Here is a 12,550-nt window from a genome sequence, read left to right as displayed (position 1 = left end):
GAACATGTGTACGTACATACTTTTTTTTTTCTTTCTTTTGAGCAGGAGTCTCAGTCTGTTACCCAGGCCACCCAGTGGCGCGATCTCGGCTTACTGCAACCTCTGCCTCGCGGGTTCAAGCAATTCTCCTGCCTCAGCCTCCCGAGTAGCTGGGACTACGGGTGCTCGCTGCCACGCCCAGCTAATTTTTTGTATTTTTTAGTAGAGATGGGGTTTCACCATGTTGCCCAGGCGATGTCAAACTCCTGAGCTCGGGCAATCTGCCAGCCTCAGCCTCCCAAAGTGTTGGGATTACAGGCGTGAGCCACTGCACCCAGCACATGTGTATGTACATACTTTTTACAAAATTGGGTGAAGTATAATTTATTTGCTAAATATTTTCACCTATACCATGAAATCTCATTTTATCTTTAATTTGTCTATAAAAATACCTGTTCTCCTAGGAGGCTTCTAGTTGAAAACTCATTAATTTAAAGACAATTTTGAATTCAGCCACCTATTCTTTTTTTCTAATTGTTTCTTGTAGCTTTTGCTTTGATTGGAATAACTTTATCTAGGAATAAAGTTGTATCATCTGCAAACATGAATCATGTACACATCTGATATTCTTATTATATCTCCTTCTTCTCTTCAAATTACATTGCCTCTACCATTGATGGGAACCTGGGTAATAAAAAAAAAAAAACAAAGGGAAAAACATTACATTCCCTACCACCACCTCCACCACAGTGTCACGTGTTAGTTATAATGATAGGCATCTAGTGCTGTCCCGGTTAAGCGGAGCTGATGCAGATATGTAATGGTTAGCTGTTGGTTTGAGGCCTTTAATGTTTGAGTGTATTCGCCTGTTTCAATTGTTTTTGTAAGTTTTTTTTTTTTAATCAGATAACGGCTATTACATTTTGTCAAATGTCACCTTAGCATCTTTTAAGATGATCATATAGTTTTCCTCCTGCTTGCTACATATTAATTATAGTAGTGTATATTCATAGAATCATATTAGTAGATATTATATTGATTCACCCTTACATTCTTGCAGCGCACCTCTCTTGATCACATTATTTTTTCATGTACTGTTGGACTTTTATTTATTTATTCATTTATTTTTGAGATGGAGTTTCGCTCTTGTTGCCCATGGTGGAGCACAATAGCGTGATCTCAGCTCACCACAACCTCTGCCTCGCGGGTTCAAGCGATTCTTCTGTCTCAGCCTCCTGAGTGGCTGGGATTACAGGCGCCCGCCACTACGTCTGGCTCACTTTTGATGTTTTTGGTAGAGACAGGGTTTCACCATGTTGGCCAGGCTGATCTTGAACTCCTGACCTCAGGTAATCCGCCGGCCTCGGCCTCCCAAAGTGCTGAGATTACAGGCGTCAGCCACCACGCCCGGCCTGTTTGACTTTTTAAAAGGTATCTTAATTTTTTAATAAAATAGTTTATACCTGTACAGTGCATAATGTATTTGTGATTCATCTATGTTGTTGTGTCAGTAGTTTCTTTATTGCTGAGTAGCAGTCCCTTACATGAGTGTATCACAGTGCATTTATCTGCTCAACAGTTGAATATTTCAGTTATTTCTAGTTTTTGGGAGCTATGAATAAAGCTACCCTAAACATTTCCATAATGTTTTTTGTATGAACACAATACTTGTTTCTCTTGAGTAAATACCTAGGAGTATGATTTCTGGGTTGTATGTTTATAAGAAACTGCCAAAACTGTTTTCCAAAGTAGCTGTACCATTTTGCATTCTTACCTGCAAATGTGTGAAGAGTTCTAGTTGCCCTGTGTCCTCCCTGGCACTTGACATCGTCAGTTTTTGTTGTTTTATTTTTAGCCACCTTAATAAGTATATGGTGGTAGCTCCTTCTGCTTTTAATTTGCTTGTCCCTAGTGACTGATGGTTCTGAGTCTCTTTTTATGTGCATCTTTTTATTTGCCATCTGTATATTATTGTTCATGGAAAAATACTGAAATCTTTTTTTTTTTTTTTTTTTCTTTTTCCGAGATAGAGTCTTGCTCTGTTGCCCAGACTGGAGAACAGTGGCACAGTCACCACTCACTGCAGCCTCCACCTTCTGGGCTCAAGCCATCCTCCCACCTCTCAGCCTCCCAAGTAGCTGGGATTGCCAGTGCGCACCACCACAGCTGGCTAGTTGTTTGTTTTTTTTTTTTTTATAGAGATGGGGTTTTGATATGCTGCCCAGACTGATTTTGAACTCCTGGGCTTAAGCGATCCGCCTGCCTCGGCCTCCAGAAGTGCTGAGATTACAGGCATGAGCTGCCATGCCTGGCCAAGATACCCCAATCTTTATTTAAGATGTTTAATTGGATCGCTTTCTTTATTCTTATTCTACTTATATATATATATATATTTTTTTTTTCTAGACAGAGTCTCGCCCTTTCACCCACGCTGGAGTGCAGTGGCATGATCTTGGCTCGCTGCAGTCTGTCATTCCCCTCGACCCTGGGCTCAAGGTAATCCTCCCGCCTCAGCCTCCCAAGTAGTTGGGACCACAGGTGCATGCCACCATGTCTGGTTAATTTTTCTGTTTTTAATGGAGATGGGGTTTTGCTATGTTGCCCAGGCTGGTCTTGAACTCCTGAGCTCAAGCAATCTGCCTGCCTTGGCCTCCCAAAGTGCTGGGATTACAGGCGTTAACCACCATGCCTGGCCAATTTCTTATTATTGGGTAGTAAGAGTTCTTTATATATTTTGGATATAAGTGTTTTGTTAGGCTGTGTGATGTTCATATCTTTTCTCCCCATCTGTGCCTTGTGTTTCATTGTCTTAGCAGTGTCTTTTTCCCAGAGCATAAGTTTTAAATTGTAATGAAGTCTGATTTCCCACATTTTTTTCTTACACATTTGGTGTTCATCTGACAACTCTGCCTGACCCAGACCTTGCCAGACTTTTTCTGTAGAAGGTCAGATAGTAAATATTTCAAGCTTGCTGTCCCTGTTGCAACTCTGCCATTGTAGCAATGAAAGCAGTCATAGACAATATGTAAGTGAATGGGAATAGCTGTTCCAGTAAAACTTTTTGAACACTGCAGTTTGAATTTCACATAATTTTCAGATTATCAGTTATATTGTTATTCTTTTGATTATTACAAAAACAGGTAGGGGATTGGCCATGGTTTGCCGATTCCTGGCCTGACCAACCCAAGTTCACAAAGATTTTCCTCTTTGATTTTGTTGTGGTCGCTGTTGTTCCACACCTTCTTTTTTCACTGTTTCCTTAAGGTAGAGTGTACATATTTATAAGGGTGCATGTAATATTTTGATAGATTCATACAATGTGTAATGATCAAATCAGGTTAATTAGGCTATCCATCATCTCAGATGTTTATCCTTTTTTTTGTATTGGGAGCATAACAAATGTTCTAGCTATTTTAAAATATGCACTAAGTTATTGTTGACTGTAGTCACCCTACTGTGCAAACAAAAACTAAAACTTATTCCATCTGACTGAGTTTTTACGCCCATGAATCAACTTGTCTTCATCCCTACCTGCTTCCCAGCCCCCGGTAACCATCATTCTACTGCCTTTCTCCATGACATCAACTTCTTAATCTCTCATATATGAATGAGAATATGTGATACTTGTCTATCTGTCCTTGGCCTATTTCACTTAACATAATGTCCTCCAGGTTTTATTTTCTAAACCTCAAGCTTTATAGATGAAGGTTTTCACTTTTTTTTTTTTTTCGAGACGAAGTCTTGCTCTGTCACCTAGGCTATAGTGCAGTGGCACAATCTCGGCTCGGTGCAGCCTCCGTCTCCCGGGTTCAAGCGATTCTCCTGCCTCAGCCTCCCAAGTAGCTGGGACTACAGGCGCCCGCCATCACGCCTGGCTAGTTTTTGTATTTTTAGTAGAGACGGGGTTTCGCCGTGTTAGCCCGTCAGTTCTTGGACCCCTGACCTCGTGATCCACCTGCCTAGCCTCTCAGAGTGCTGGGATTACAGGTGTGAGCCACCACACCCGGCCTGGATTCACTTTTTTAATGGCTGAATAATATCCTCTTGTGCATGTATACGTCATTTTCTTTGATTTTTCTTTCTTTATTTTTAAATAGAGATGAGGTCTCACTATATTGCCCAGGGTGGGCTTGAACTTTTGGGCTCAAGCAATCCTCCTGCCTTGGCCTCCCAAAATGCTGGGATTCCAGGCTAAACCATCGTGCTCCTTTATGCTTTTTTTTTTTTTTTTCTTTTTGAGACAAAATCTTGCTCTGTTGCCCAGGCTGGAGTGCAGTGACACGATCTTGGCTCACTGCAACCTCCACCTATTGGGTTGAAATGATTCTTCTGCCTCAGCCTCCTGAGTAGCTGGAATTACAGGCACCCACCACCACGCCCAGCTAATTTTGGGTTTTTAGTAGAGACGGGGTTTCACCATGTTGTCCAGGCTGGTCTGGAACTCCTGACCTCAGGTGATTCACCTGCCTCGGCTCCCAAAGTGCTGGGATTACAGGCATGAGCCACCGCGCCCAGCCCCTTTGTGCACTTTTAAAAACATATCTTAGAATTTGTGATATGTGTTTTATTTTCATTTTCATTTGGTTCACAATATTGTAAAATTTCTATTATGACTTACTCTTTGACCCATTATTTGTTTTAAAACATCCTGTTTAATTTTAAAACATTTAGGGATTTCCCAGACATCTTCGTTGTTGGTTTCTAATTTAATTCCATTATGGTTAGATAACATACTTGGTATGATGAATTAGAAAAAAGAAAATTTAGAGGTTTGTATATTGCCTGAAACATGGTTTGTTTAGGTGAATGTTCAGTTTGTAATAGGAAAGATGTATTCTGCTGCTGTTAGGTAAAGTGTTTCATAAATAATAATTAGGTCAAGTTGGTTGATCATGTTAAGGTCTTCTCTATCCTTGCTGATTTCCTGTCTGCTTGTTCTAGTGATTACTGAGAAAGGAGTGTTGAAGTCTACAATGATTGTTATGAGTTTGTTCTCTTTCTCCTTGAAATTCTGTCTGTTTACATATCCTGTATTTTGAGGCCCTGTTATTAGATGCAGGAACATTTACAGTTTTGTCCTCTTGATTATTTGACCCCTTTATCATTCTGAAATAACCTTTATTTCTGGTAATAATCATTATATTAAAAACCATTATTTGGCCAGGCATGGTGGCTCACGCCTGTAATCCCAGCACGTTGGGAGGCCAAGGTGGGTGGATCACCTGAGGTCAGGAGTTCGAGACCAGACCGGCCAACATGGTGAAACCCTGTCTCTTCTAAAAATAGAAAAACAGCCTGGCACGGTGGCACACGTCTGTAGTCCCAACTACTCAGAAGGTTGAAGCAAGAGGATCACTTGAATCCAAGGGGTGGATATTGCAGTGAGCCAAGATCATACCACTGCACCCCAGCCTGGGAAGCAGAGCAAGACTCCATCTCTAAATAAATAAATTCATACATAAATAAAGGCCGGGTGCTGTGCCTCATGCCTGTAATCCCAGCATTTTGGGAGGCCGAGGCGGGTGAATCACCTGAGGTCAGGAGTTCGAGACTATCCTGGCTAAGATAGTGAAACAATGTCCCTACTAAAAATACAAAAATTAGCCAGGCGTGGTGGTGAGCACCTGTAATGCCAACTACTTGGGAGGCTGAGGCAGGAGAATTGCTTGAAGCCGGGAGGCAGAGGTTGCAGTGAGCCAAGATTGTGCCACTGCACTCTAGCCTGGGTAACAGAGCAAGACTCCGTCTTAGAAAAACAAAAAACCAACAAAAACCCATTATTTAATACTAATATAAAATTAGTGTTTTATATTAGTAACATAATACTGTTTTTGACTAGTGTTAGAATGACATATTTTTCTCTACCCTTTTGCTTTTAATCTATATATCATGATATTCATTTACTTTTTAATTTGTAAAAATAGAGATGAGGGTTTGCCATGTTGCCCAGGTTGGTCTTCAATTCCTGGGCTCAAGCCACCTGCCCACCTCAGCCTCCCAAAATGCTGGGATTATAGGCATGAGCCACCATACCTGGCCATATCATTGTATTTTCAAATGGTTTCTTTTTTTTTTTTTAATTTTTCTTTTAAATGTCATCTGACAGTGTCTTTTAATTAATGTGTTTTGGACCATTTACATTTAATATGATTGATAATGACTGGATCTAGGTTTCCTATTTTATTATTTGTTTTCTGATTATCTCTTTTTTGGGGGGTTTCTTCTGTTTCTTTTTTCTGCCTACTTTTGGATTAAATGAATATTTTTTAGTGTTATGTTTTATTAACTGGCTTTTGGTCATATCTGTGCTATGTTTTTGCTGTAGGAATTACAAAATATATACCTAACCTACCTACTTAGAGTTAGCATTTTACCTCTAAATAAAACATAAAAGTATTGCAACCATTTAGGTTTCTTTATTCTAACCCCCTCCCTTATAATTGTATATATATGTGTGTGTATATGTGTATATATCCATATACACTTTCAATTAGATATAGATATATATCTATACTTTCAATGTATATCTACATGCATACAGTGTATATGTATGTAGACATATATCTACATACATTGAAAGATATATATCTACATACATATACAATGCATGTATAATACCTTTGGCCACTACATCCTTCTTAAATTTCCTGTTGCCACTCATGACCCAATCTCCTTGACCAGTTATTCCTCCTTCAAACATCCCTCTTACATGTGATAGTCCTCAGCATTTAGTTTCCCCAACTTTCCTCTAATTATCAGTTGACTCAATTACCACCAAAATATCAATGACTTCTAGATCTATTTTCCTACCTAGACCTCTCTTCTAAACTCCAGTTATGTATTTCCAACTGCCTTTGTTGTCCCCGATAAACTCCACATTGTAGGAAATAAAAAGAAAGGAGTTACAAAAGTTTAGGTTCAAACAAAATTTAAAAACTCAAATGAGACAAAGATTTAGTGATGATAAAGGTTATGGTCCACAATGAAGATATAAAAGTAATGAACCTTTCTGTAAAACATGTATGTGGTAGAGCCGGTCCCCAACTTTAAGCCTTTCAGCGATTCAAGTAATGGCAGAACATCTTTAAAGTACTGAGAGAAATGTCCATCCAGAATTCTATATCCAGCAAAAATATCCTTCAACAATTAAGGCAAAAAGAAAAAGAAAAAAGACATTTCAGATGAAGAAAATCTAAGAGAATGTGTTGACAGGAGTTCTGCTCTAAAATAAACGTATGAGAAGGTCTTTAGGCCAAAGGAAAATTATACCGGTGGTAATACTAGAACTTCAGAGATAAAGAAAGAGCAGCAGAAATGGTATCTGGGAAAATTTTAAAACACAAATGATTGTTTCTCCTCTTAAACTCTTGAAAATATGTATAGTGGTTGAAGGCAAAAGTGAAAACACTGGTGAGACTTTCAATGTATGTAGATATATATATATGTGTGTGTATATATATACACACACACACGTATATCTATATACATGTAGAGGTAATAATGGTAGCTATTTTATGGAGCTGATCTGAGGATAAAATGAGATAATGTGCTTTAAAGTGCTTAGCACAATGTCTGGCAAATAGAAAGCACTGTATAGGCCAGGCATGGTGGCTCACGCCTGTAATCCCAGCACTTTGGGAGGCCTAGGCGGGTGGATCACTTGAGGTCAGGAATTTGAGACCAGCCTGGCCAACATAGTGAGACTACAGCTCTACTAAAAATATAAAAATTAGCCAGGTGTGGTGATGGGCTCCTGTAATCCAGCTACTTGGGAGTGAGGCAGGCGAGTGGCTTGAACCTGGGAGGTAGAGGTGGCAGTGAGCTAAGATTGCGCCACTGCACTCCAGCCTGGGCGACAGAGCGAGACTCGGTCTCAAAAAAAAAAGAAAGCACCTATAAAAGCCAGCTGGTGATTTTTATATTATTATTGACACAGAAGATAGGGATTGGGGGCAAATGGAATGTACTTGAAGAACATAGCCTTGTTCATTAATAACGTTAATACTAGACTGGGACACTATTCTACATTAGAAGGTGTATCCTTGTTACATTTGACAAATACGTTTCATCATTTTAAAAAGCTTTAAATGCATCACAGATTATTTCTTGTTGATATGCCATTCATGGTTTATAGATATGTAATAGCAGATTAAATAATTAGATTTTATTAGTTCTGGAGTATTAAATTCTGCTGGAAATGAACTTCCCCCTTCCCTATACCAAAACTGAGTGAGGCCTCTTTTTCTCAGATACCAATTAGAAATAAGGGGACAATGTTACACGTTTTCCTTCTAGAAACACGCATTGTGTAGAGTTGTCTTTTGAAGTCTAGAAGTCTGAAAACACTGTAAATTTTTTTTTTACAATTAATACAATAAATGTATTGGTCAACTCTGAAAAATCTACAGTGGTTTCTGAGATTTAATCTTGGCATGACTTTACCCCTGCATCTCTGCCCTTGGCAGGTAGTTTTGTTTATGGGTGTCATTGGTTGAACAAACACTGTTTTAGTTGCTACAATAAATAAAACACGATCTGTGCTCTAAAGGAGTCAACAAATGAGCCAGGGGGGCATGAGTAATTGCCTGTAATATAATCGTGCTCACGCTGTCATGGGGGACCGTACAGAGTGTCAGAAGCACAGTGCCAGGAGGCACAGCGAAGGGTAGTAGAGGTGACATTTGAGCCCGGCCTTGAAAACTGTCTAGGATTTCTCAGAATTTCAGCAAAGTAAGGTAATTTCTGTCTAAAATATATAGGCAAACTTTTTGTTAAAAATATGAGAAATTAACAGATTATGACCACGATGCAGATTTAAAACCCAAGGCATAATGAGTGCCGTTGACCAGTTCATCCAAACAGTTCAGAGAAGAGAACATCCATGTAGATCCTTCTTGTGTTGCAGGATACAAAGGAGCAGAACATTTTGCCTCAGTAACTGCCAGGTCATTCTAATTAAAGTACCTGCACATGGTAATATAATTCCTCCATTAAGGTAATAACCGACCAGGTGGCCCAGAGTCTGTGTCATTCAGTCAAGAAAGTCACTCCCTTAACCTAGACTGTGCTGGAAATTCATTGACAAATTTTGTTCTTTGCTTCTCCATTTGTCTTCAGAATTCATGCACACCACTTGACTTCCTTAGCATTTTCTTTTGTAGGCACATATTAATGTCTTTGGTTAAGCTTCGGCTTCCTTTTGCATCAATCCTGTTGTAATTGTTGCCTCCTGAGGCATCTTTTTGCTTCCCTTGCATGAGTTTCCAAAACCCTACTTTCTGCTTGGTAAGGGGAGTATCCATTTTCTTTAAAGCAGTGGTTTTCAAACTTGCCTGCACATCAGAATTATTTGGGGAGAAGGATAAAAATACAGATTATTGAGCTTCATCTGGGATTCTGTAAATTTGGGTTGCATTTGAGATTACTTTGAACAATTTACCAGATGATTTTTGCTTCTCCTCCACTTCAGTTTTAGGAAGGACTGTTTCAAGGCAGCTTTTCAAACTTTAATGACCATATAAATCACCTGAAGATTGTGAGAAACTGCAGATCCTAATTTAGCAGCCCTGGGTTCAGGCCTGAGATTCTGAAGTTCTCTCAAATGTGATAATATCAATCCCTTGTTGAGAAGAAAGGTGGTTTTTTTGTTTTTTTCTTTTTCTTTTTTCCAATATCTTCATGGCATTCAATGAGTAGCAGAGTTTGAAGGTAACTTCTGGAATTTCATCGAATGTGTATGAATTTTTGCTCATCTGGATCTTAGGGGAAATAACCCATCTGGTTACAGGGAGGGAGGACCTTTAATAACGAAGCCAAATGTGTGGGTTGTCTCCCTCTCCCTAGTGTGCAGAGGTATCCCTTGCACACACTCAAAACTTCTTAGACCAAAAGCATTATAGCTCTAGTTTGCCTTGAAGGAAGCTGTATTGTCTATAGAGCATGTGTGGGCCATTTTCTGCCAAAAAAAATGTTAAAATGTTTTCACTCTGAAGCTGTGTTCATTGTATCTGGTGGAATTCCGGTTCTCAGTGAGTAGACACCCAGCTGTGCTTCTAATGTGAAGTGTCTACTAGCCCCGTGGTCTCTATTTTGGATTTGAACTTACTTTGACCCCACACCTGATGCCTATCCTTTTAGTCATATTGTGATTCAACATTTTTGTTTCCTACATTTTTTATTTCCTATGTTATTATTCGTTAGTTCCTATCTGTAACATCATAAAGTCCTGTGACCCAAACACAGTTGATATTTCATACATATGTTAAAAACTGAGCTGTGAGACCAGACATGGTGACTCACGCCTGAAATCTCAGCACTTTGGGAGACCAAGACAGAAGGATCAGTTCACGCCAGGAGTTTGAGATCAACCTGGGCAACAAAGCGGGACCATGTCTCTAAAAAAGAGAATTAGCTGGGCACAGGGGAGTAGACCCTGTTACTCTGGAGGCTGAGGCGGGAAGATCACTTGAGCCCAGGAATTCCAGGCTGCAGTGAGCTCTGATAGTGTCACTGCATTCCAGCCTGGGTGCAGAGTGAGACTCTGTCTCTAAAAAAAAAGAAAAAATCCAAGGGTATAATGAGGGAACTTCCAGGAAAGTGCTCTTATTTTCTGCTTTTAGAAACCAAAATAATGTCTCATTGTGGGCTGCTACCAATATATGCAGGAAGTTTTAGAATGAAAAACATTCTGAATTGATCCTTGCTAACTGTATTTCAGAAAGTGATAAAATAGCTGTGGAGTACAGACCCAGTGAAGAGATTGTAGATGTCACATTGGAAGAAGAACTACCCGGTTTAATTCAAGTATGTGGAGATAAAAACTCAAAGGTAACAGGGCCGGGCGCAGTGGCTCAAACGTGCTTTGGGAGGCCAAGGCAGGCGGATCACCTGAGGTTGGGAGCTCAAGACCAGCCTGACCAACATGGGGAAACAGTGGCGCATGCATCCCGCTACTCGGGAGGCTGAAGCAGGAGAATCGCTTGAACCTGGGAGGTGGAGGTTGTGGTGAGCCAAGATCGCTCCATTGCACTCCAGCCTGGGCAACAAGAGTGAAACTCCCATCTCAGAAAAACAAAAAAAACTCAAGGGTCAGATAACATATCCAGTATAACCATAATTCAAAATAAGCAGCAGAATTTGGAGGATAATTTGTTTCATTCTCAGGAAAATGTGAAACTCTGAAACTGCATTTTGAGTGCAGGGTATTTCTGGGGCTTTTCCTAAAGTCTTGACCCTTGGCTCTGACCCCTTATTTGAAGTTTGGAGAGCAGAACTGAGGACTGTATTACTACAGTTGTGGAGATAGGAGAGGGGTTAGTCTCCCCCGGCCCCACGAGTAAGGGATGCTGGGCTGCTTGAACACAGGCCTTTTTAGAACTCCCTTCAAACAGGATCCCAGAGATGTGGGGAGAATGTAAGTGGCCTTAAGACTGATTGTGCTACAGCTTTCAAAAACTATAATGACTTTCAAATATGGCTTATTACTTGGATCTCAATATCTCCCATATACCTTGGGTGGACTATTTTGCTGAAGATCTTTCTGTCAATCATTTATGATCATGTGCTGCAAAATGAAGTTTTGGTCAACAGTAGACCACATATATGATGGTGGTTCCATGGGAGTATAATGGAGCTATCCCTATACAGGCATACCATTTTTATCTTGGTGGTGGTGGTGGTGGTGGTGGTGGTGGTGGTGAGATGGAGTCTCACTCTGTTGCCCAGCCTGGAGTGCGATGGTGTGATCTCAGCTCACTGTAACTTCTACGTCCTGGGTTCAAGTGATTCTCCTACCTCAGCCTCTCGAGTAGCTGGGATTATAGGCGTGCACCACCATACTCAGCTAATTTTTGTATTTTTATTAGAGACTGGTTTTTGCCATGTTGGCCAGGCTGGTCTCGAATGCCTGACCTCAGGTGATCCACCCACCTCCGCATCCCAAAGTGCTGGGATTACAGGCATGAGCCACTGTGGTTGGGCCCCATTTTTATCTTTTATACAGTATTTTAACTATACCTTTTCCATGTTTACATACACAAATACCTGCCATTCTGTGACAGTTGCCTTTAATATTCAGTACAGTAACACATAGTAGAGGTTTGTGGCCTAGGAGTCATAGACCATACCATATAGCCTAGGTGTGCTGTAGGCTATACCACCTAGGTTTGTGTAAGTATATGCCATGATGTTAGCACAATGGTGAAATCACCTAATGACACATTTCTCAAGCTCCTCACATGGCAGGCAACACATGACTGCATATGAAAGCTCTTAAATAGGGATTAAGTTTCTAAAGTAATCTCAAAAGAAAATAGTCATTATTTAATATTTATGGAATTTTTTTTAAAAAAAGGAGCAAAAGTTTCGTTTCAGTGGGAACTTAATTTGGGGCTAGAGTGTTTTATTTAACTTTCACCCCGAAGTTGCAACGTGTTTTGAAGTCCTTCCCTGTAAAATAATTATTTTAACTCAATTTAAATAAAACCCACCCAGTAAACTTCAAGCTTTAAGAAGTCTAGGTTTGGCCGGGCACAGTGGCCCAGGCCTGTAATCCCAACACTTTGGGAGGCCG

The 12,550-nt window shown here is 40.2% G+C and overlaps 2 protein-coding genes across 6 annotated transcripts in view; one reads left to right on the top strand and one right to left on the bottom strand.

Annotated features, from left to right (window-relative positions):
- The window catches only part of LOC104668284 (leucine-rich repeat-containing protein 37B-like), a 51,058-nt gene that overhangs the window by 14,432 nt on the left and 24,076 nt on the right, over positions 1–12,550 (top strand). The window contains exons 2-3 of one of the 3 annotated variants that reach the window (XM_030926628.1): positions 2,386–2,475; positions 10,697–10,806. The gene's annotated coding sequence lies outside the window, so the exon portion shown is untranslated. The remainder of the gene's footprint in view (positions 1–2,385; positions 2,476–10,696; positions 10,807–12,550) is intronic. The other 2 variants (XM_030926627.1, XM_030926626.1) reach the window with 2 other exon arrangements.
- The window catches only part of LOC115896335, a 53,024-nt gene that overhangs the window by 17,979 nt on the left and 22,495 nt on the right, over positions 1–12,550 (bottom strand). Inside the window, exon 3 of one of the 3 annotated variants that reach the window (XM_030926639.1) lies at positions 7,853–9,311. The exons of the other annotated variants lie outside the window; for them this stretch is intronic. Coding sequence (XP_030782499.1) covers positions 9,093–9,311 — 219 coding nt within the window. The 3' untranslated portion in view covers positions 7,853–9,092. Of the gene's footprint in view, positions 1–7,852; positions 9,312–12,550 lie in introns of those variants that run through there. 3 annotated transcript variants of the gene reach the window in all.

Source organism: Rhinopithecus roxellana, chromosome 3, assembly GCF_007565055.1.
Source record: "Rhinopithecus roxellana isolate Shanxi Qingling chromosome 3, ASM756505v1, whole genome shotgun sequence".
In the NCBI taxonomy this organism is placed as follows: domain Eukaryota; kingdom Metazoa; phylum Chordata; class Mammalia; order Primates; family Cercopithecidae; genus Rhinopithecus; species Rhinopithecus roxellana.
This window is presented reverse-complemented; position numbering and strand designations above follow the sequence as displayed.